This window comes from Coregonus clupeaformis, chromosome 17 (assembly GCF_020615455.1).
Source record: "Coregonus clupeaformis isolate EN_2021a chromosome 17, ASM2061545v1, whole genome shotgun sequence".
Lineage (NCBI taxonomy): Eukaryota > Metazoa > Chordata > Actinopteri > Salmoniformes > Salmonidae > Coregonus > Coregonus clupeaformis.
Genome location: NC_059208.1, coordinates 27630513 through 27654280, shown reverse-complemented (window position 1 = coordinate 27654280; position 23768 = coordinate 27630513). Strand labels below are relative to the sequence as shown.

General features: G+C 42.6%; 2 protein-coding genes across 7 annotated transcripts in view; one reads left to right on the top strand and one right to left on the bottom strand.

Moving 5' to 3' along the window:
• Window positions 1-2877, top strand: part of LOC121543902 (serine/threonine-protein kinase ULK4-like) — a 142450-nt gene extending 139573 nt beyond the window's left edge. Inside the window, 2 exon segments of the mRNA XM_045225985.1 lie at window positions 426-514; window positions 1747-2877. Coding sequence (XP_045081920.1) covers window positions 426-514; window positions 1747-1810 — 153 coding nt within the window. The 3' untranslated portion in view covers window positions 1811-2877.
• The window catches only part of LOC121543301 (catenin beta-1), a 38397-nt gene continuing 16754 nt past the window's right edge, over window positions 2126-23768 (bottom strand). For 2 of the 6 annotated variants that reach the window (XM_041853075.1, XM_041853078.2), the window contains exons 2-17: window positions 8445-8495; window positions 8080-8304; window positions 7649-7902; window positions 7253-7491; window positions 6751-6952; window positions 6452-6596; window positions 6205-6308; window positions 6060-6089; window positions 5459-5797; window positions 5114-5272; window positions 4840-4959; window positions 4584-4734; window positions 4196-4317; window positions 3759-3819; window positions 3046-3270; window positions 2126-2875 (exon numbers count right to left, since the gene is read on the bottom strand). In XM_041853075.1, the coding sequence (XP_041709009.1) occupies window positions 3062-3270; window positions 3759-3819; window positions 4196-4317; window positions 4584-4734; window positions 4840-4959; window positions 5114-5272; window positions 5459-5797; window positions 6060-6089; window positions 6205-6308; window positions 6452-6596; window positions 6751-6952; window positions 7253-7491; window positions 7649-7902; window positions 8080-8304; window positions 8445-8495 (2411 nt within the window). In that variant the 3' untranslated portion in view covers window positions 2126-2875; window positions 3046-3061. Of the gene's footprint in view, window positions 2876-3045; window positions 3271-3758; window positions 3820-4195; window positions 4318-4583; window positions 4735-4839; window positions 4960-5113; window positions 5273-5458; window positions 5798-6059; window positions 6090-6204; window positions 6309-6451; window positions 6597-6750; window positions 6953-7252; window positions 7492-7648; window positions 7903-8079; window positions 8305-8444; window positions 8496-11175; window positions 11198-12549; window positions 12703-23768 lie in introns of those variants that run through there. The other 4 variants (XM_041853077.2, XM_041853079.1, XM_041853080.1 and 1 more) reach the window with 4 other exon arrangements.

The window sequence follows — 23768 nt, the reverse complement described above, 5'->3', positions numbered from 1 at the left end:
AGAACCCTGACCATCTGCCTCTCCAGGCAGGCTCAATCGAACACTAAAGTATTTGAAAGAAAAAAAAATAGTATTTGAACCCAAGTTTGCTGCGGTCCTGTGATGTAGAAGGGGGCCTTTAAAAGCTTGTGGAGCAGCGAGCTGAAGGCTGGAGCCTCTAATGTAACAGTAGGCAGGGGAGGGAACGCACAACACCTGTTTTCCATTAGCACACAGACATTCCTCCTTTATCTGCCTCCATTTTGTGTGTGCCCCAATGTAGGCTAGCTTTTAAAGCGCCAGTGAGTGAATTATTGTCTGTTCGTGCAATAGTAGCTAGGCCTGGCTACATCCTAAGAAATATAACCCAAAGGCAAATGAGTTGTGAAACCTGATCCATTGTTTTTGTAGTGTGTACTTTGTCATTCTGTCTTTGTTTTTCCCAGATCCCAGCTACTACAGAGAGTTTGTGGTGCGGCTCGGCTGAGGGTCAAGAGCTGGTCCATGTTCTTCAGAGACTGAGTCATTCTGCCAGGTGTGTATTCCACAGACTCTCTCCAGTCTCCACTCTGATCTTTCTCTAGAACTCCAGCTTTGTCCTCGGGGCTCTGCTTTGATCCATTCATGTGGGAGGCCAAGGCAGGGTTGTGCGATGAAAGATTCCTTGAGCCCGTTGCGTCTCGAACTGGGGATAGTGGCCCATTGTTGGGCTGCTAGAGGCCTCACTCCTCCCTCCCTCCCTCCACTCCTCTTTCTGAAATGGAAAAACAATCCCTTTGAAGTTGCCTAGCCAGGCTTATGAAGCAGAGCTTTGGACAATATTGGGGTTTGGGGCAAAGTGGCAGTGAAATTCCAAACTTCTCTCCCTGTGTGACTGCTGGACTACGTCACCCCCTCGCTCACCATGGCAACCATGGGGAATGTATTTTATTTTGAGATCCTTAAAAAGGGGCAATCAGCAGTTGTTACACACATTGTTTTTTATATGTACCCATTGATTCTTGAAGAATATGCCTCATGAGCTTTGTTCCAACTGTCGTACCCCATCAGAACCCAAAATATAAGCGTGTTTTACTTTTGTTTGTAAACACACTATATAGCCACAAAACATGGTTAAAACTATAATTTTGATATCATAGGTGGTAAATCCTTGCATCCATAGCTCAGTCTATGAATTTGAGTGATTACAATTCCAGCCCCATCCCTCAGCTTTTTACCGAACCAGGGGTGGGGAGGCTGCTTTGTTTCAGCTGCTGATCACCGCTTTAACAGAATGTTGTAGTGTGACAGCCAGGAGAGGACTGGAGGTGCATCATTTGTTTAAAGAAAACATATGGACATAACTCAGGACTCTTATTGGGCAAGTCAGTCATTCAGTGGTCATGCTAATCAAAGGCTAAGATTTAGTGAATGAGTCAACTACTACAAGTAGCCAAATTAAAACCAGTCCTTTAGAAGATGGGAGAAATGAGAAAGCTTTATCGTGGAGACAGAGAGAAGTGTTGGAAATAGCAGACAAATACAGTAATTACTAGGAAAAATTGAGTTTACTCTTGTAGCCTATATTCAATTTATTTATCAAGGCCTAATTCTTCACAATTGAGTGCTCTGATTAAAATTAACAGGAATGAGTTTAATGCCTTTTAAAATCCTTGTCAGCCAGTTGAGGGCCAACTGGCTCATGTAATGGTTGTGAGGGAGAGAAGAACAGCTGAGGGAGGAGAAGAGGTCTTCACCAGATCTGTCCATTGCCTCATCTCTTCCCAGGTCCCATGCCGATGTTGCCGTGGTTTCACTGACAGCTGAGATCCTGACAGGGATTGGCTTCTAGAATGTCGATTCATCAGCAACAGGGGATTGGATTCTAGAAGGACCATGATTCACTTCAGTAATCAGCAACATCAACCGTGGCCCTATTATGGTGCCTTGTTTTGAAATTATATAGCTTTTATTTCTAATAAAACCATTTAATCCCTTGTGGTTTTGCTTTCCATTCTAATATTTCACTGTACAATAGTTTAGATTAACAGGCCATCGTACATTGTCTAATTTTAGAGTATAAACAAAAAGGACACATTTGCACCCATGTAGCCTAACGAACTGTTACCTGAGAACTAGTCGGTTCCATAAACCACCAAGACAGCACTGAAATTAAAGTCAATTTTTATTGTTTAGCCATGTCATGACCATGTCTCCAATAAGCACAGCAGGCTACAATAATTAGGGATTATTTTCACCTCCTTGAACAGCTATCAACTAAAAGACAGATAAAATAATAAAATAAAAAATAATCCACTGCCCCCTCCCCCACAGACCCTTTGGAACAGTTGTGACACTACAAACAGTGCACAATTAAAGCAAGAAAATATTTGGACCATTTCCAATTCTTGGTTTTATACAAAAGCTACACAATGTTACACTTGATCCAAATACAATTCAACTGATTAGTGTTCTACACCATAACTTGATCATTTTAATTGGAGCATTACCACTATAACTTAACACTACGAGAGAGACTTAAAATGGATACAAATTACTGCAAAAAAAGAGATGAGTATAATAACGCAAGCTATATCAGTACCGTTACAGAGACTGAAGAAGAATCATACAAAATAAAATGTAAAAAAATACAGACGAGGGTTTTAAATTCCATCTTTAGATCCACTCTTGAGCGTCATTTTCTTCGAGTAACCCACTCCAGGAATTCCATTAACGCAGTTTTAACTCCCACAAAAGACCAGAACAAAGTTTTACTTCCACTCCACGTGTTCCCACAGGAAACTCAGCTTTTAGTAATGTGTCAGGCACTTTCTGAGATACTAGCCCACTTTCAAAACCTCCCAGCAACTTCTCCAGCCAAATCACAATGCAGGTTCATTCAGATCAGACGATACACCTGGAGAAGCGGAGAGGCACCAGCATTACTATGGGACCACACAGCATGAGGAAAAGCTAGAAGATCAGAGCTAGAAACTTCACACCCACATTAGTAGAAGTCCAAGCATGCACCAGCCTGTAATCCCCAAACACACAGCCGTGGTGCCTAGCCTTAACAGAGCTCCTTACCTAAAAAGTAGTCTATTTACAGGTCAGTATCAAACCAAGCCAACTGATTGCTGTCGCCTGGGGGCAGCCCGTCGATCAGGTCTTGGGCGTGGCCCAGGTCAGGCAGCCCGTCGACTGGGTATTCGGGGCCGGGGTGGTGGGCGCCCATGTCATGGTCCATCATGGAGTCCATGCCCATGGAGTCCTGCCCATATCCCCCAGAGTGGAAGGAGCGGTAGCTAGGGTCTGCCAATGGAAGTGATGGGGGGGAAGGGGAAGCATACACACTTGTTAGAGAGCAGATTAACACAAGCACCACACAGTAGTAGGATCAAAACAACCAATCAGAATCCTCAGCATCTCAGTCAATCACAGTTCAAATCCAGACAAAGCCACTAATTATTCATGGTTTCCAATCCAATCCACTCGGTCTGCAATCTAAAGCAGACTGCTGTGCTGCTGACCAGTTGCAAGCTTTAGCTAACTAGCACACTGGGCCTGGCAGGGAGTTAGTGTTGGGGTGGACTGGGCCTGGCAGGGAGTTAGTGTTGGGGTGGACTGGGCCTGGCAGGGAGTTAGTGTTGGGGTGGACTGGGCCTGGCAGGGAGTTAGTGTTGGGGTGGACTGGGCCTGGCAGGGAGTTAGTGTTGGGGTGGACTAGGACTGGAGGAGCCCAGGGGCAGGCTGAGAGCTGCAGACCAGGACAGTACTAGGCATCATGAGACAGTGCTTACCTTCCTGACGGTAGCCCAGGGCATCTCCCTGAGCTCCGATGTCCAGGCCCAGATCTCCAGTCTAGAGAGAGAAGGAAACAGAACACAAGATCAGGAACGAGGGTCACATCAGTGGACAGTAATCACTAAGGTGTTCTGCCCAGAAGTTGTGTCATGGGACAAACACTTCCTTAGTAAATACAGGGCTCTTGGCTCCAGATCCAGGCACATTTTTAATACTTTAAAGTTATTTTAAAGCATGACACTTCAAGTAATTTGCCATGGCTCCCCAGCGTCTCCCAGGCTGCTTCCCTTCATAGTGCACAACTTTTGACCACAGACCTATGGGCCGTGGTGAAAAGTAGTGAACTATATAGGGAATCGGGTACCATTTGAGACACACCCCAGTGTGTGATGGCAGCAGATAGAAGTGATTAAACAGCCGCAGTACTATGTACCTCATTCCAGGTCATAGGCTCCGTCCTGAACAGGGAGCTGGTGAGCTCCACAGACAGGCGCTTCTTATAGTCCTGGGGCTTGTCTTCAGACATACGGAACAGAACAGCAGCAGCATAGGTAGCTGAGGAGAGAACAGAGAAACATGGTTGAGTTGTCTCCCTTAAGACAACCATCCATAGAAAGTCATGCACCAACGGCTAGCTAGACAGATCCTTCTGGACAGAGGCCTAAACCATAGATGTTCTAGAATTCACTTGATGTCATAGACCTGCATAGCTCTAGAATGGCAGCCATTTATATGTATTTCTGAGGGCTAAATCATCCATAAGATAGCTCTGAGGAGCCAACGAATGAGAGATGGTTGTGGACCGAGGCCTGTTAACTCACCCACGCCCTCGTTCCTGGAGTGGAGCAGCTCTGTGAGGGGAGCGGTGGCGCCCTCAGCCTCGATGGCCTCCGCTGCCTCCTTGTCCTGGGCCAACTCACACAGAACTCCTGCAGCCACACGCTGAATGTTCTCAATGGGAGAGTACAACAGCTGCAGCAACAAGAGGGGAGGAAGTCACAAGTTTTTTTTTTTTTTTTTTTTTACAAATTCTGTAGTTGTGGGTAGGAGTAGAGTTAAGTTGGTTAGTGGTCTTACCTGGACAAAGAGTGGAATGGTGTTGAGTCCTCTGACGACAATTCTGTTGTGAACATCTCTAGCCAGGATGTGCAGAGCTCCAGTACAGCCCTCCACGATCTCCTCCATACGAACTCCCTCCTGTGGTGCAGGACAACCGTTAGTTCAGAGACACTACAGAGCGCATTGGAGTAAACCTCTGTGTGCTTATTGGGAGACAGGTGGAGTTGCACTGTGTAGAGGTGTGCGTCAAATCATTACCACTTTGTGGCATTTCATTTTCAGTGCGTCTTACCACAAACTGCTGCTGGGTGCCTCCCATGGAGGTGCGTCTCTGGGTGTCCTGGTGGGCTCTGACCAGCAGCTGCACCAGTCTGGGGATGGCTCCCTGCTCACGCAGAGGGGCGTGGTTGGCTGGACACAGAGCCAGGTTACGGATCAGACCCACTGTGGCCTGGAAGGAAAGCGAGGAGGAGATCACATTAACACCACTTCAATTAAATACACAAGTAGACAGGCTGTTATTTCCAAGTCGGGGAACTCCGTCTACAGACAAAAATATTATTCTGCTAACTTACACTGGTGTGGAAACTGAAACGTTGATTAAATTGGCCACATCCCCATTTTCATAAATAATTACCTTGATGAGAGGCCAGTGGGAGGGGGGGTGCAGCAGCTTCACCACCACAGGCAGGCCGTAGTGCAGCCGCACGGCATTCTGGGCCATCTCGGCGTCCTGGTGGCGGCTGGTGAGGTGGCGCAGGGCGCAGATGGCCGGCTCGGTGATGTCCTCGCGGTCTCCGGCACGCAGCACGGTACGGACCAGTGCCTCGATTCCGCCAACCTGGCACACCATCATCTTGTTCTTGTAGTTGTTGCAGGTGAGGTTGGACAGGATGCCGGCGGCACACGTCACCACGTTGATGTCGTCAGAGCCCAGGAGCTGGACCAGGGTCCCCAGCAGACCTTCCATACCCTCCTGTTAGAGCAAAGGAACACAGAGGAATGTCACAACCAGACCAACACACACCCAGCTAACCACCAGACAGCCTTCCACTGCGTGCTCCTTTTCAGAGAGATGCTTACACTAATTCCTCTTCTTCAGGTGGGTTTAACGCTTTACTTTAATGAGCCTTTAGTAAGTCAGCTGAACATAAGGGTAAGATGAGCTGGGCTGTAGATGAAGTTGGCTCTGACTAGCCATAGCGCCAACATAGAAAGGCAGGAATGACTACTTTTACCTGCATCACATCTACTTCAGCTAAGGTCGTCTTCTCCATGGAAAAAGGCAGGGAGACAGAAAGAGAGCTCTTATGTAGGAAGAATTCAGGAAGGAAAGGTGTAGGAAAGAGGAACTGAGGTGTGCTAGTGGGGACGGGTCCTCACCTGTTTGGTGGCAGCGTCTGACAGGTTCCTGAGGGTCCACAGGCAGTTCTGGACCAGTCTCTGACTGGGGTCTGTGAGGTGAAGCCCAAGGGCCTGCATACCACCTGGAGAAACACACATTAGCCTTTAGCCCAGCTTGCTGGGAGTATCAATGGAGAGTTAACTGAACTAACGTGAGCAAGATAAAATGTACTGAGGCAGAATCAATAAAAATCAATAAAAAAGGTCAATAAGAGGAAGTACATACCAGCCTCTACGATGGCAGGCTTGTTGCTGGAGCAGACAGAGAGCACTTTGAGAACTCTACTGGTAGTCCACAACAGCTTCTCGTATGTGTAGGTCCTCATGATGTTGACCAGGGCCTGGGGCCCGCCACTGGCCAGGATGATAAGCTGGAGGGACAGAGAGTAGCATCAAAGATGCTTAAAATACACCAAGATGGATCACAATCAACGCCTAAATTAGGGGACGGAGCGAAGCATCAAATATGTATAATACCCAAGAGATCAGTAAATGAAAAGAATTAAAAATCAGGAAGTTCCTTACCTTGCTTTCTTGGTTGCCGTAGGCAAGGATCTGAAGACAATCTGTTGTGATGGCGAGGAATTTGACATTTGTCTTGTTGAGCAAGGCCACCATTTTCTGCAGGCCTCCGGCCAGGCGCACGGCCATCTTGGCGCCCTCCTGGTGGAGCAGCAGGTTGTGTAGGGTGGTGATGGCGTAGAACAGCACAGAGTCCACTGGGGACCTGAGGAGACAGAGTTTTAAAGACAACACCAAACTACATGGCAGCAGGGACTAGCAAAAACATGTCACTGTCTTAGAAGTACTTTAGGTTGGAAGGTACCAAAAGTTAACTGAAAACACAGGGAGGTAGCTGTAGTGACACCAATTCAGAGAAACAATCTAAAGAAAATCAGGGGTGTTTGAGGGGGAACTGTTAGAGCAGAGTTTCCCCAACTCAGTCCTCGTGACCCCAAATCCATCTTAAAAACACAACTTCCTTAACACTCAAGACAGATTACAGTCCAAGGGCTGACCGACATACCCGAGCATTTTGACGAGGGCGGGGATGCCCCCTGACTTGAAGATGGCCAGCAGACCCTCTCTGTGGTGGGACAGGTTGTGCAGGGTGCCGGCGGTGCAGCGGGCCGTTTCCACATCGTTGGTGTTCTGCATGGTGCGCACGATTGCCGACACCATCTGGGGGGAGCGCATGATGGCGTGGCGGCTAGCCTCCTTCTTGGACAGCTGGTGCACCATCACTGCAGCCTTGTTCACCACCACCTGGAGGAATGGAAGAGGTCAGGCCAGAACTCTATACAAGACCACAACACAGAACTCTATGGAGAGACTAGAACATAGAACTGAACACCAATAGGTTAGGTGCATTTCCTAGTTGGTTGGGGACCAAAGCGGGCCGGTTGTGGTTAGCTATATGCACCTGGTCCTCATCGTTGAGTAGTTTGGTCAGCTCGGGGATGGCGCGCGTGGCCAGCTCGGCATCATCCTGGTAATTGATGAGGTTCACCACGGCGTGCTTCAGCATCTGAGAGGGCTCAGCCAGCCGCTGCACATTGGTGGGGTGGGCCCCATCGAACTGGGTGGAGGGGAGCTGCATGCCCTCGTCCAGGGTCTCTGGGAACATGGCCGCACGCACCCTCTGGGCTCTGGTCATGGCATACTGCCCGTCAATGTCTGGAGAAAGAAAGAGGGGTTAGGTCAGAGCCACTTCTCTAAAATGGTGGCCAGATTCCTCTAAAGAGGAATTGTCAGTAGAATGAAGCGCTAACTACTATCTATTTACTTCATACCATGTGACATGTTCAAAATCCCAATCAAGCATTCCCATGGTATTGTAGTGTCATTTCATACCTGCCACTTGGTCTTGTGTGAAGGACTGAGAGAAGCCCTGCTCCCACTCGTACAGCACCTGGTTGTCCACATCCTCCTCCTCTGGGTTCCCCTTCCCACTCAGGGAGGGGGCGGTGGTGGTTGCCCCAGAGTGGATACCAGAGTCCAGGTACGACTGCTGCTGCCAGTGGCTCACTGCAGCCTTCCGATCAGGCTCCATTGTCATGTCCAGCTCCATCAGATCAGCTAGACGTTAGAAAATAAACACCAGCATTAGGCTACCTGGAGGCAGTTCAACCAAAGAGGAAAACCATCTGGAATTAAAATCAGGGGAAGCGATGTTTAAGTTATTCTAAAAGGAAGGAGTCTAAAAACAGAATACTTACACTGGGAAGCCATGTTACTTTCAAAAACCACAGCCTGCACAGCTTCCAGATCTGAAAGTAACAGAACAGCAGAGTTCATTCATACAGTCATTTCCACCTCGAGCTCATGCCAAAAACAAATACAGCACAAAGCAACCTTTTCATTGGACCAGCTAAATTCCAGCGTAGGGGAAAAACAGAATCAGGGCTGCATTACCTAGACATCAAATGTACTGCTAACGTGGAGGATACATGTATGAAGCGCTAACTTGGCGGCTAAACTAATGGAGGCCAAATAAAAAAAATGTAGTGGGGAATAGGAGAGGAATTGAATGGGGGGGCTTCAAAGGGACAGCAACAAAAAAATATGGCAGATTGGTAGCACACATCCCCTATCATGATCCTCAAAAACAAAAATCTGGCAAGTACAGTCCCATGGAGTAATAAATAAGAATTCCAAAGAGACTGTTCTGCTATAGACTAGGCCTATATTCTGGGTTCTAGAGGAGCAAATCAAATCAAGCTTTATTTATACAGCACATTGCAGACATGGAATGCAACGCAATGTACTTTTACAGGGGGGAAATAAAAATATGTTTCAGCCCCCCTCAGGTTCAGCCCCACTGCCAGGTAGACAGGGAGGGGACAGGAGAGGCTGACATTGCGTATGGGAGGGCTGGTAACTGCCATCTGGCTCATTCGCCAGGCCATCATAACAGAGACTTCATATTGTTATAATAATAAAGCCATTTAGCAGACGCTTTTATCCAAAGCGACTTACAGTCATGCGTGCATACATTTTTTTTGTGTATGGGTGGTCCCGGGGATCGAACCCACTACCTTTGGCTTTACAAGCGCCGTGCTCTACCAGCTGAGCTACAGAGGACCACCCAATGATGTCTTATAGACGTGACTTAGATTTTCTGCTGAGAGAATCATGTTTTTAGGATAGCTAGCCATTACATTTTACACACCATGGACAAACCCAGTCACTGGATTAGTGGTAAAAAAAATTTGTTAAGAGGATTTTGATAATAGCTCCATTATAAATGACTGACGCAAAAAATAGCCTATCGCTTCACAACAAATCTATGGACCCCTCAACCATTCAATCCAACATGATCCCTCAGACAGGTCGTATGCAAAACTAGGGCCGTGACAATACCCGTATCATGATACTCGTTAGTATCGTGGCAAGGAAACAAAAAACAAAGCAGATTCAACATTTAGGAAAACAGCCCTAATGTCATTTGTTTCCCCAAGCTATAGCAAACAATATTTTACATACAATGGGTTTTTAAAGGACCGAAGACTTGTCTGCTTTGTGTTATTTGCCATGGGATTCTTGTTGTTGCAATACTGGTATCCTCCCAGCCCTACAAAACACCCTGCTACAGCATTAGCAGGACACAAGGCAGAGATACAATCACAACTTAGTGTGTTTTCGTTTATACAAGTAATGAATTCCATTCAAATGATTGAGTCATTTTACCCCCAGTATCACCAGACCCTCTGGTGGGGAAGTTAAAATCAACATGCAGAGCAGTAGCTACACTGACTGGGCTCCTCTTGTATAGAACAGAAGGAGTTTCTGGAGTCAAATGGGTAGACAGACAGGCAGAGGTTGCTCTGCTCACTACCCCATTTGGGTCATTATCAGAACTCAGCAGACAATGAGAGTCAGGTGAATAAACTGCAGCACACCAATCAACATCCAAAACACTCCCTGGCAATTCAATCTGATTTATTCCATTTAAACTGTAAAGAGCAGTATGAATCACAGAGAGTAAGAGGCTGCACTTTTAAAAAGGGGCGATGAGACACTTGTCCTCGTCATCATACCTATAATGTTTAATAGTCACTCTCTTGCACAGCTTCTATGGAGATTATTCAGCACATCCGCTTGGAATGCATGCAGTAAAAGTCTAGTAGGCAAAATGGCAGACAACATGTGGTGGAGGGAGTCTGACTCAAAACACTACTATATTGGCCTGGGATAGACACACTGGGACTTAAAGCTCCATTTAAAAGGACATGGATTCCTAGAGCACCAGAAGATCGCAATTGAGAAATTCAGCCGAGGACAGTTAAATATAACATATGAACATGGCTGTTCAACAAGACTACCAGTCAGAGAAAGCTTGGTAGCTGCTGTATTGTGAGTTGAATTTCAGACCATTTCTCCCCCTCAGACAGAGCAATGTGCATGGTCAGCAGTCACAGCTCTACTAGCTCCTGGTACACCGTTTGGCCAACTGTGCATACTACCATGGCCAAATTGTCTAGAGCCTTTAGCCATTCAATTACAGCTAAGGTTTTAACTAAACACCCACCAATAAAGAGGATTTTAATTCAAATACATGACAATGTCAAACAAGACCCATCCTGTCTCAGAAAACAAGTATTGTTTACTGTATTAGGCTACTACTCGTCATTTACTAGTAGAATCCAAGCAAATGGACTGGAACAGTTGCTACGAATTTAACAGTTTCTCTGAATTTGACTTGAGACAACAATAACATTACTTGGTTTCTTAACTGCGCTAGACATGTAACCACTCATGGATCATGCCCTTGTGGTCTGAGCTACTATCCTCAAGTGCAAACAAAATGAGGTTGTTGTGTCGATAAATACCAGCATCAGTCTTCTGTAAAAGTTGGAGAAAAGTACGGCATCAAATTCTAAAACCTCAATTTCATTCTAAACAACGGGACTCTCAAAAACAATGAATTCACAGAGGCATGTGGCATACCTTGCTCAATACCGAAGTTTCGATAGCCAACGCTTGTTCATCAAAAAGAGGTTACTGTGATTTAGCAAGCCACCAAACCTCCAGGAAAGTATGCAAATGTTAGTGGGTAGATGAATCACGGAAAATATCCGTGGCAACGTTATTGTATTGTCACTATTTTGTAGCAAACATACGTTACAACGTCGAAGCCAAAAACAGTATGTACGTTTTCCAAGTAGCAAATCACCTCCAAGGTGAAATTATCATTTGCAGGCGTGGTGAGAGGATCCCGATTTTTAAAAAACGTAGTTGGGTTCTTTGTGGGGTATTTCCGGAGTAGTTCCGCTGTGTTTCCCTAGATATCCGTGGCAAGTAGAAAACTATTCCACCAGCGAGCTAGCTCCCCACCCCCACATACAACCAAGTCCACTTCAGCCTGCCCGAATTTCCGATTAGCAACAACATACACTCAAATTTCAGTCAAGCTCCTCCTCAACATCCTCTCAAATCACAACGGCGAAGGAATTTGTCAGTCTTTGTTTAAATTGACGACCAGTAAAAAAGTTTACCCAGTTCCTAAAACAAAACTTAATTTATTGATAGCAAAGTCACGTCTGACGAAATTAAACAAAATATTTGCTGACTTTGCTAATGTTAGCTAACAAATCCACTTAAAGTTACAATGGGCATTTCACATTGAATTTACCTTACTTTATTTACAGTCAAATCAGTTGAAGTTACTGTTGGACGTGGGATAGTGGGGATAGTGTTTGCGCTATTACCATCCATTTCGACATAACTAGCTACACTAGCAATGGAACCATTTATCTAGCTAGCCAGCAAACGTCAACTGCTTGATTGGAAATTGTTTTTCTCCCTCATTAATCTTAGCTAGCTACCTTGCTAACGTAACTTACATATCTGCCAGTTCATAAAGTCACAGGGCAAAACGTTCTCCAGCCAGCTGTATGAATAGTTATTAACTAGCCAGTTGTTTCTCACGACCACTAACATGAGTCCGAGCGCTGGAATGTTGACCTAACTAGCTAGCCTCGTTTACGGCAACTAGCAAAGGCTAGCTAGCGGACTAGCGGGGAGTGTCCGGGCCATGGCGCAGACTACTATCCACATAGCTAGCTGGCTAAAACGTTAGAAAGGAATTCAATTAGTTTCTACTAAAATCATATTTTCTGTGAATTCCAATCAATTCTGTACGACTAGTTGTCGTGATCGTGATGCACTGATAGGCGGTGGCAAGCAATGTGAATTTGGACTGCGGAAAACATTTGCCTACAAACTAGCTAACTTAGCTAGCTAACCACCAAATACAACGCAAAACATTTGATGTTAAATCCAAATAAATATGAAAATAGATTATTTAACGAAGATGCCTACCCTTGTCAAAAGCCACAAATCCGTCTCCTTGCGTTTAGGTGGATAAAACCAACGCCTCGTGGGAAAAAAAATACGTTAAAAATAAAATCACCAGCGAATCCTTCGACTACCCCCTCAGCAGTCAAGGAACAACTTGGCTACTGCTGTTGAATCACTGGGTTTAAGATGGCGTCGCACTGTAATGGACCGAATTACAATTCTTGTGGCAACTATATCCTGCCGCATGTACGAATAAAATAGATACCATTTCATGGTCTTTATCAAATTATCAAAGTGATGTCCATTTTATATATATGTATATTAGAAACAGTCTTAAAACAACTTCATACAACTACAATGTATTGTATTTCATAAAAAGAAAGAACAAATCGACATTAGATCCCGATCATAAAATCGGCGTATGAATCCAGATGGTATGAAGTTCCGGCAGTGTACCTTCTCCATAAATTAGGATGAAGACCAGGAATGCATCTATGGACTGCAGTTCTTCAATGGGCATCACATCATTCTCAAAAAATTGCAGTACTTCTGCAAGGAGTCTTGAAACGGACAGCTTATTGTTTCAACTGAATTTACTAAAGAGACATTCACAATGGTATACAAAAAACTTTCTCAGAGGCATTTAGTTATACTGCATATCTGAAAATAGCTTCTCTCTAGCCTAGGCTATGGTACTGCACTGCTCAGAATATATTGAGGGTATTTGGAATGTAGTGTGTAGAAACTGTTACTTTTTCAAAACGATTCACCTGATTCCATATAATGTTGCAACAGTCATGACTCATGATACATGATGGTTTTATGATCACCTTGATTTCCTTTTTATTTTTTCCACAACATTGTGTCATGTTTATCTAGTACTGAATACTTTATCATACAGATTTAGTATACCTGAATATCCCTTTGTGAATAACATCCTAGAAGATTAATATTCCACACAAGGAAGCTGCAAGCAGAAATGAATATGGCAGTGCAATATATACTGACAAAAATATAAACACAACAATTTCAAAGATTTTACTGAGTTACAGTTCATAGAAGGAAATCAGTCCATTGAAATAAATTCATTAGGCCCTAATCTATGGATTTCACATGACTGGGCAGGGGCGCAGCCATGTGTGGGCCTGGGAGGGAATAGGCCCATCCACTTGGGAGCCAGGTCCACCCACTGGGGAGCCAGGCCCAGCCAATCAGAATTAGTTTTCCCCACAAAAGGACTATATTACAGACATAAATACTTATTAATATGCCACACCTGTCAGGTGGATGGATTATCTTGGCAAAAGAGAAATGCTCACTAACAGGGATGTAAACAAATTTGTGCACAACATTTGAGAGAAAAAAGCTTTTTGTGCATATGGACAATTTCTGGGATCTTTTATTTCAGCTCATGAAAAATGGAACCAACACTTTACATGTTGCATTTATATTTTTGTTCAGTATTGATAAGAGATGCCTAATACTGTATGTATGTCACAGTCAGCATGGGTTTGTTACGGTTTAATCATTGATGTATTATATGGTTGGGGTCAATTCCATTTCAATGCAATCAATTCTAATATAGTCTAATATATATATATATATATATATATATATATATATATATATATATATATATATATATATATATTTTTAAATTAGACTCATATCTGAAATGATTTTCAAAAATGGACAATAAAATTAATTAATTACCTTCACACAAGGAATGAGTTGTTAATTGCATCTCTCTGCAAAATATGGCCATCAAGGCGATACTGAAGACTTTCTTACCAAAACTTCAATGGTCAGGAGGACTCCTGTCCAAAAATAAAGCAGGGTCTCAGAGTTGACTGGCAGCAGAGGTTTGCCAGTTGTGACCTCAAATGCTGGGCCTTTGTCACTACTTTAATGAGTGTAGTACTCACCTGACCAAAGAACCTCTCTCTTATAGATAACCTTCAGGTGACATCATCATGTGGACACAGAGATTCGTTTCACATCTTTATTTACAATATTGTTTTTAAGGGAATTGTATTGGCTGGAATATATAATGAACACTAGGCCTAGATGTGACATGCCAATGATCTTTCATACAAAAATATTACTAGAATTACATCAATAATAAATTACATTAGTTCCCAAAAAATTTCTGTAGATTTGTTTTGACCTCAATACATTCTGATGAACAGTCAGGGTGTAAACATTAAGAAATGATATTCAGCATCCAAGTCAATGTGCAATGTCTGAATGGATAACAATACATTATTGTAAATGTAGACTCCAAGGCAAAACAATTATATTGAAGGCCCAATGCAGCCGTTTTTATATCAATATCAAATAATTTATGGGTAATAATTAAGTACCTTATTGTATTAGATTTCCATTCAAATGGACCAAAACAGCTTTTTAGCAAAAAACTATTTCTCAAGCAAGAAATTTGCTAGGACTTTATGGGAGTGGTCTGAGTGGGGAGGGGAAAACTGAAAACAAGCTGTTATTGGCAGAGAGGTTTGGAACTCTCTTTGTTATTGGTCTATTAAACAATTTACCGCATGGTTACTTCACTGGGCCTTAAAGAAAATAATTACATTTAATATAGAAATAAAACAATTCAAAATAACTGTTACTGTGAAACCCACTGATAAATCAGAAATAGACAAAGTGCATATATGTAAATTACTATGATAATAAGTACATAACACATAGATTTTCAGATCCACAATAGGAATCTACAGAAATGTACATATTTCTGAAAACAGTAGCTCTTCGGAAAAAAAAGGTGCATACTATGATTATTGATCAAATTATCCAATGACAAAAGAGGCATTGTCAAGCCCTCAACTGGTTCTATGTGGTTTGTGGGCGTTACATTGACAAAACACTCATAATGGAGGATGGAATTTCAGAGAAATACCACTGACACCAGTCTGATTTGAATTGGTTGTGTTGAAATCTAAGGCGATGATATAGGAAAATGTAATGTGTGTAAGAACAAATATACAGTAACATAATAATACTTGTTGGGCAAGATTCAATCATGACCGTATTGCATATTGTGAGAAACGTGCACTATGGGAAAAAATATAACTATTGTTCCTGCACCCTTTATTTTAGTTTAAATTATCTATATTTTGTATTACCAGATTATCAAGACTACTTGAAATGTGATTTTCAATGCTACATGAATACTGAGATATTTCATTTGAATTCCTTCCCATAATAGTACATTGGTTTAAATCACACACACACACACACACACACACACACACACACACACACACACACACACACACACACACACACGCAGTGCAGATTCATCAGGCCTTTTGCAGGGATGGGAATCACTACGCCTAATTTTAAGCACACATTCTCCCCGCTGAAGGAAAGAGTCAATGCACCAATAATAAACATAGAGACAATGATTACATATGCAAAGCCTGTTCCCTCTCAATGGGTTCACATGTACTGGGGAAGTCACAGGTCTCAGTCACTGCCAGGAGGGTTTACGAAAGGCTGGGATTACTCATCGTGCTCTATTGTGATTGGTTACATAAGGTTGTGTGTGTGTGTGTGTGTGTGTGTGTGTGTGTGTGTGTGTGTGCGTGCATGTGTGTGTCTGTGAGAAAGTGAGAGAGAGCAAGAGAGAGAGAAACAATACCCGGATGGAAGAGAAAGCATTTGCTCCCTTGGGAAGCTGCTGGAATTGATGCTGTATGCTGAGGGGAGGGTCTCCTTTCTTCCCCTGTGAAAGAAGGGGGCACTCTAAACCCACTTGTGTGCTCATAGGATTGTGTCCCCTGACCTCTACTCAGCCAAAGGTCCTGATCCTACATCCTGGCAGAGACAATAGTAATAGGTGCAAGGCAAGGTGAGCCACCAGGGCCCCTGGGTTCCTCTGTAACATGTTGACACGAGGGGGACACAATCCATTTCTACCTGTCCTTACTCCTAATAATGTTGAAATAAGAGTTCACGTTCAACAAATACAGCATATATCATTATAAGCCACCAGGGCCCTGGGTTCCTCTGTTCACAGTGGCAATAGACAGACATAGGGAGGGCACTGGCATACTACTAGACACTTCTACCTGTCCTGTTACAGGGTTGAGATATAGATATATAGATATAGGGGGGTTTCATGTCCTAGTTGAGAACAATGGGTCAAGCCGTTCACACAACAAATACAGCTTATAACATTACAATCCATTAACGTCTTTGTTGTACTGCATTGCCAACCTACAATTACAATTTCCTCCAAAAAAATGATTTAAAATAAATACTGCTAGCAATGGGTAGTTACTGTTTTTAATAGTATGAAGTTCCAACGTGTTAAATAATTCAATGTATAAATGTTTAATAGAGTAGTAAGAATCGGTGGAAAGGTCGTTGGAGCAACTTGCCAGGAACCCCTCAGTGTCATCTACAAAAAAAGAGTGCTGAAGAAAGGGGGAACAAATAGCCTTTGACTTAACACACTGAATTACTAGTATAGCCCCCTACCCTCCAGGCAGGTATACACACTGAATGACCAGTATAGCCCCCTACCCTCCAGGCAGGTATACACACTGAATGACCAGTATAGCCCCCTACCCTCCAGGCAGGTATACACACTGAATGACCAGTATAGCCCCCTACCCTCCAGGCAGGTATACACACTGAATGACCAGTATAGCCCCCTACCCTCCAGGCAGGTATACACACTGAATGACCAGTATAGCCCCCTACCCTCCAGGCAGGTATACACACTGAATGACCAGTATAGCCCCCTACCCTCCAGGCAGGTATACACACTGAATGACCAGTATAGCCCCCTACCCTCCAGGCAGGTATACACACATGAATGACCAGTATAGCCCCCTACCCTCCAGGCAGGTATACACACTGAATGACCAGTATAGCCCCCTACCCTCCAGGCAGGTATACACACTGAATGACCAGTATAGCCCCCTACCCTCCAGGCAGATATACACACTGAATGACCAGTATAGCCCCCTACCCTCCAGGCAGGTATACAGCTCTCCCATATAAACCTAAGAGAGCAGCTTCTAATTTTGTGCCAACGTCAATCAAACTTCTCAACTCTTGAAGTATTTATTTATTTGTATTGTAAATATATATATAATATACATATAGCCTGTATTTGTATTTGTATTTATTAGGGATCCCCATTAGCTGCTGCGAAGGCAGCAGCTACTCTTCCTGGGGTCCAAACATATTAAAGCAATTACAATACATATCAAACAAAAGATAAAACAGTACATCATATAACATTATTACACCACCACATATCTACAATACAAAATGTATAATACCACCATACAACAATATTACAATGTACGTGTGTGTAGAGTGTGTGTGTCTGTACCTGTGTGTGATAACATATTACGCTTCCAATCCTTTATACTGAACATGTTTTGTGTTCTATGTTGTTATGTGTCTTCTATATAGCAATACGTCACCACACATGAAGTTCCCTCTCAGGAAATACAAGTTATTATGAATTTGAGTTTGAGCAATAAGATTTATATAGGGCCTTCAATGTCTTAGTGCAGTATGTCTTGAATAAATATTGAAATATTTACACTACCTAATGGATGTGTACGTCATTATACTTACTGTACCATTAATTACATAAACGTAACGTTTGGATTGCCACCGTTTGGTTGTGCCATCACTAGCCGGCTCCCACCCGGTTACTCAACCATGCACCTTAGAGGCTGCTGCCCCATATACATAGACATGGAATCACTGGTCACTTTAATAATGGAACACTAGTCACTTTAATAATGTTTACATACTGCTTTACTCATTTCATATGTATATACTGTATTCTACTATATTTTAGTCAATGCTACTCCGACATTGCTCGTCCTAATATTTATATATTTCTTAATTCCATTATTTTACTTTTAGATGTGTGTGTATTGTTGTGAATTGTTAGATACTACTGCACTGTTGGAGCTAGGAACACAAGCATTTCACTACACCCGCAATAACATCTGCTAAATATGTGTATGTGACCGATAAAATGTGATTCGATTTTTGATTCGATTTTAATAATAGAGCTATGTTCAGGAAATACATGTTATTTTCCTTCTTCTGGAGACAGAAATAGGTACTGAGGGCACAATTGAATGGAACCTGTATAGTTATTTTTCCCCATGGTCAAATAAAAATACAGAATGGTTTAGAGTGACTAGCTATACCTCCTCTCACTCCTCTAACTCCTCTCAGTGGCACAAATACCCCTAAAATATGTAGGGGGAAATAGTTAAGTATATATTTGATTAAACATACTATTCTTGTGATTTAGTCTATTGTTCTAAATCTGATGAAAATAAAAAGACTACAACAGTATTAGCAAGACATAAATGCAATGTATCTGCCAGTACCAATACACATGTACCTGGTAATAAATGGGTAATATTCACTTCTACTATATAATCCTGCCTGTGTAAGTAGAAATACAAGCAACATATTCAAGGTCATCAACATAATATCAAATACAGTTAAATATGATGTAATTCTTCTGAATAGCCAACCCTTTTCAGAGTTAGTGTTTTACTATACTACTAGCGCAAAGTGTCACTTCTGACAACTCAGATGCAAAAGTCTCTACAAATATCCTTTCTTTGTAAAGCTGCTTAGACAACAATGTCAGACTAGCCGACGGCCCCTTTTGTGTATTGAACCTCATTGTTAGGCTCAAAACCACGGCTTAAAGTGTTGGTCATCCATCCCTACGACATGAGTCTGTTCTGTCGTTAGCCCGACTGACGCCCTGCAAAGACTCAATAACAAACAAATCTGTGCACAAATGTCTTAACCTGTGAAGAATTACATTTTCATTTACATTTTAGTCGTTTAGCAGACGCTCTTATCCAGAGCGACTTACAGTTAGTGAATACATTATTTTTTTCATACCCCCTGTGGGAATCGAACACACAACCCTGGTGTTGCAAACGCCATGCTCTACCAACTGAGCTACATCCCTGCCGGCCATTCCCTCCCCTACCCTGGACGACGCTGGGCCAATTGTGCGCCGCCCATGAGTCTCCCGGTCGCGGCCGGCTACAACAGAGCCTGGATTCGAACCAGGATCTCTAGTGGCACAGCTGCGATGCAGTGCCTTAGACCACTGCGCCACTCGGGAGAAGAGAGATAGTTCATCACACCAGCCTCAACTCTACAGTATGTACCAGAATACTATAAAGATATTGATATCTGTAAGTATTCTTAGACATGCATTTCTGTTTCTAGGGAAACTGTGGATGGAAATGCAGTAAAATGGCCAAGTCGCTGTGTCTTTATCACATTAGATCAACCCTGAAAACAGAAAGAAAAGGCATGATAAATGTACCTGTTACAGACAAAGATATCTAACACTAATCTTTCTATCCATTATCAGAATGAAAGAGGAGAAATGTTAAGAAAACACACATTTAAATACATATATCTGTGTGCAAAATAACAACTATTAATTTGTAGAATTTTACTGTGTAGACTTGACTTTTTAGATCAAATATATTGGTTAAATGGCACTCAAATGACCATATTGCAATTATTCAGTTTATGCAAGGTCAAGCAGTGGAAAGTAATATGGTCTGCTGATCTTTTTAGTATTTATATGAATTAACGTTGTAGAATTTGCAATACAATACATTTCTTCCACAGGTCACTCTGTCTAACATATTATTATGACAACAACATGTAATAAGAAATAAACAATTGATAAATAAAGGGACTCAATTCAATCGAACACGCTTTGCATCATTAAGGCAGTAGCCCTATAGCTATTTTTCTCATGGTGAAATAAAAATAAAATCACAATGATTTTGGTTGCTGTAAAAACCAATTACCAGGTCACAGTATACATGGTTCTCTATTCCAGAGAAAGGAGTGTAGACACGGCTAATAGTATAGAAACTAAGACCCTGTGTAAACATTGCTATGGTGGGTTTCATTGAATTCCAGCCGTGTTAAAATTGAAAATATATTGCATTTTGCAATTGTGGCGTATTGAAAGAGGATACATTTTCCTATGTCTTAAAAGCAAATTCTACGTTTATTCCCTCTAATGTGTAACATAATTGAATGTCCTCTAATGCAACGACAATTCAGTTTTGCAATTCCCTTACTATTGTTAATAGGATATGCCGATCTCTCTGACTGAAAAATAACCCATACTCTGAGACACAATCACTAGCCCATGGCATATTTAACAGATATGCAGAACTAAAATGTGTTTCCTGTTTAGTAAAGCGGTGATTAATGATATTCAGACACCTAACTCTATTGAGCATCAATCAACAGTTATGTTGTCTATAACAGAAGTTACAAGGCAATCTCACTGCCTCGGCTGTTTCAGATCCGTTGTAAAGGGTTTCCAGTAAGGTATCTTTTATACGCTGTGTACTCCTGGCTGAGGTTACAATAAAGCGCCCATGTAAACAATTGTTGTATTTAGGCCCTCTTGTCTGTCTGGACAGTTTTCTTAATCCATTTAGGGGACAAAGACCGGCCTCCACGATCTATTTAAACTCCTCTTTTGCAGTGTTTTAACCAGACACAGGATATCATTATTTTCAAATAAAAAATAAATAGCCTATACTCTAAGAAGGGTTCTTCCTTCTTTTAAAGCTCCATATTTGGGTGCAATCTATCGTCATGCAAAATTCTAGAATATACGGACGTTCTGAGAAACCCAGCTAACACTGTCTGAGAAATCCAATCCCCTTCATTGAATTTAACGGTGTCCTCCTCCACTGACAATAACCTTAACAAAAGATTCACAAGGCCATAGATGTCGTAGGAGAAGGAACAAAATGGCTGAGTGATGCAGAACATCCATTGTTTGGTGCTTTTATGTTGGAGCTAATCACTACACACTGCAATTTGCAAACAAATTGGCTCATACACATACTTGGAATTGTGTGACAGAAAAATCGAACACAAACCAATGACTAACACATATTGCCCTATACACAATATATATATATATATTGTGTTTGAAATATTAAGTTGATTGGTTATAAGAGTGTTTTAAATATTAAGTTGATTGGTTATAAGAGTTTTGAGCTTCAAAACATTCCTTATTTCGTTTATATCTCAGTCTAAAGCGAACAAGAGGTTTTCCTCACATTATGAAGGTTAGAGGTGTTCTATTGGAAATGGGATTGCATAGGTATGGTACATTCTGGGACTGCAGATGGAGACTGCGGCAAAACACTACACAGCACCTTGATCTTGATTTTCAACCCCACTGACTTCTGTAAACAAACACAATTTATAAGGAAATGCTTTAATTCAACATGAATGATTTTCAAAGAAATGCTTGTATTTTATTTCTTAGTGGTGACTTGCTAAACCCATTGTCCCCATCCAAATGCCACATTATTTTGCTGTGAATAAGCGATATTGAGTAGATAATGTGCTGGTACTGCTGCAGCAGAGTGTCTAACTATCGATGAAGTGTATATTTTCTTCCTTTAGCAGCGGGGGGGGCCGGGGGTGGACGGCAAAATCACCCGGGACCTTGGTGAAAAACAGAAATGCAGTTTTTGTGTTTAGAGAGAAAAGAGAGAGACGGGGGAATATAATCTCATCATGCAGGGTCCGTGGTGCCTATTTACCCAAAATGCAAAGAGGCCAAGTTCTTTAGAACATCCCTGCTGTGTCGACTGAAAAGCAAGAACAAATCAAAGACACAACTCATCTGTGTTTATATTTCTCACACAATGACAAAACCCACCCCTTTATATGTCGTCTCTTTATTTATCTGTGGATGAAAAATGCACAGCGTTTCCCATCAACCCTTCACTGTTCTCTTCCCTGGTCTCCACCAATACTATTTGAGCATATTTCTGTATTTTTAATTGTCATTTTCTAAATTGTAGATTGTGGATTAAGTCCTATTTGAAGGAGTGTGACTCCCTGGTTTGTGTGGGGCCCATCTCAATGTTACATGACCACTGTGTGGCTACTCCTCCTTCTTGTGCTGTCTATTGCATGAATTAGTTTGGTACAAATTGCCTCTACTGTGTGTCTGTCAGTCTCTCTACTGTGTGTCTGTCAGTCTCTCTACTGTGTGTCTGTCAGTCTCTCTACTGTGTGTCTGTCAGTCTCTCTACTATCAGTCTCTCTACTGTGTGTCTGTCAGTCTCAATACTGTGTGTCTGTCAGTCTCTCTACTGTGTGTTTGTCAGTCTCTCTACTGTGTGTCTGTCAGTCTCTCTACTGTGTGTCCGTCAGTCTCTCTACTGTGTGTCTGTCAGTCTCTCTACTGTGTGTCTGTCAGTCTCTCTACTGTGTGTCTGTCAGTCTCTCTACTGTGTGTCTGCCAGTCTCTCTACTGTGTGTCTGTCAGTCTCTCTACTGTGTGTCCGTCAGTCTCTCTACTGTGTGTCTGTCAGTCTCTCTACTGTGTGTCCGTCAGTCTCTCTACTGTGTGTCTGTCAGTCTCTCTACTGTGTGTCTGTCAGTCTCTCTACTGTCAGTCTCTCTACTGTGTGTCCGTCAGTCTCTCTACTGTGTGTCTGTCAGTCTCTCTACTGTGTGTCTGTCAGTCTCTCTACTGTGTGTCTGTCAGTCTCTCTACTGTGTGTCCGTCAGTCTCTCTACTGTGTGTCTGTCAGTCTCTCTACTGTGTGTCTGTCAGTCTCTCTACTGTGTGTCTGTCAGTCTCTCTACTGTGTGTCTGTCAGTCTCTCTACTGTGTGTTGCCAGTCTCTCTACTGTGTGTCTGTCAGTCTCTCTACTGTGTGTCCGTCAGTCTCTCTACTGTGTGTCTGTCAGTCTCTCTACTGTGTGTCTATCAGTCTCTCTACTGTGTGTCTGTCAGTCTCTCTACTGTGTGTCTGTCAGTCTCTCTACTGTGTGTCTGTCAGTCTCTCTACTGTCAGTCTCTCTACTGTGTGTCTGTCAGTCTCTCTACTGTCAGTCTCTCTACTGTGTGTCTGTCAGTCTCTCTACTGTGTGTCTGTCAGTCTCTCTACTGTGTGTCTGTCAGTCTCTCTACTGTGTGTCTGTCAGTCTCTTCCAGGGGAGCAAAACAAAGAACAGCTGAGACTGTGGAGAGGTAAACAGAGGTCCCCCACCTCTACTGTCATGCACACGCACAGAAAAACTTTGCCAACAAATTGGAGAGAGCCATTGATACAAAACTGACACGTTAGGAGAAAGTGAAAATCATATTTCAGTTTTTTTTAAATAATAAAATAATGCTTTCGTTTTGGGCCACT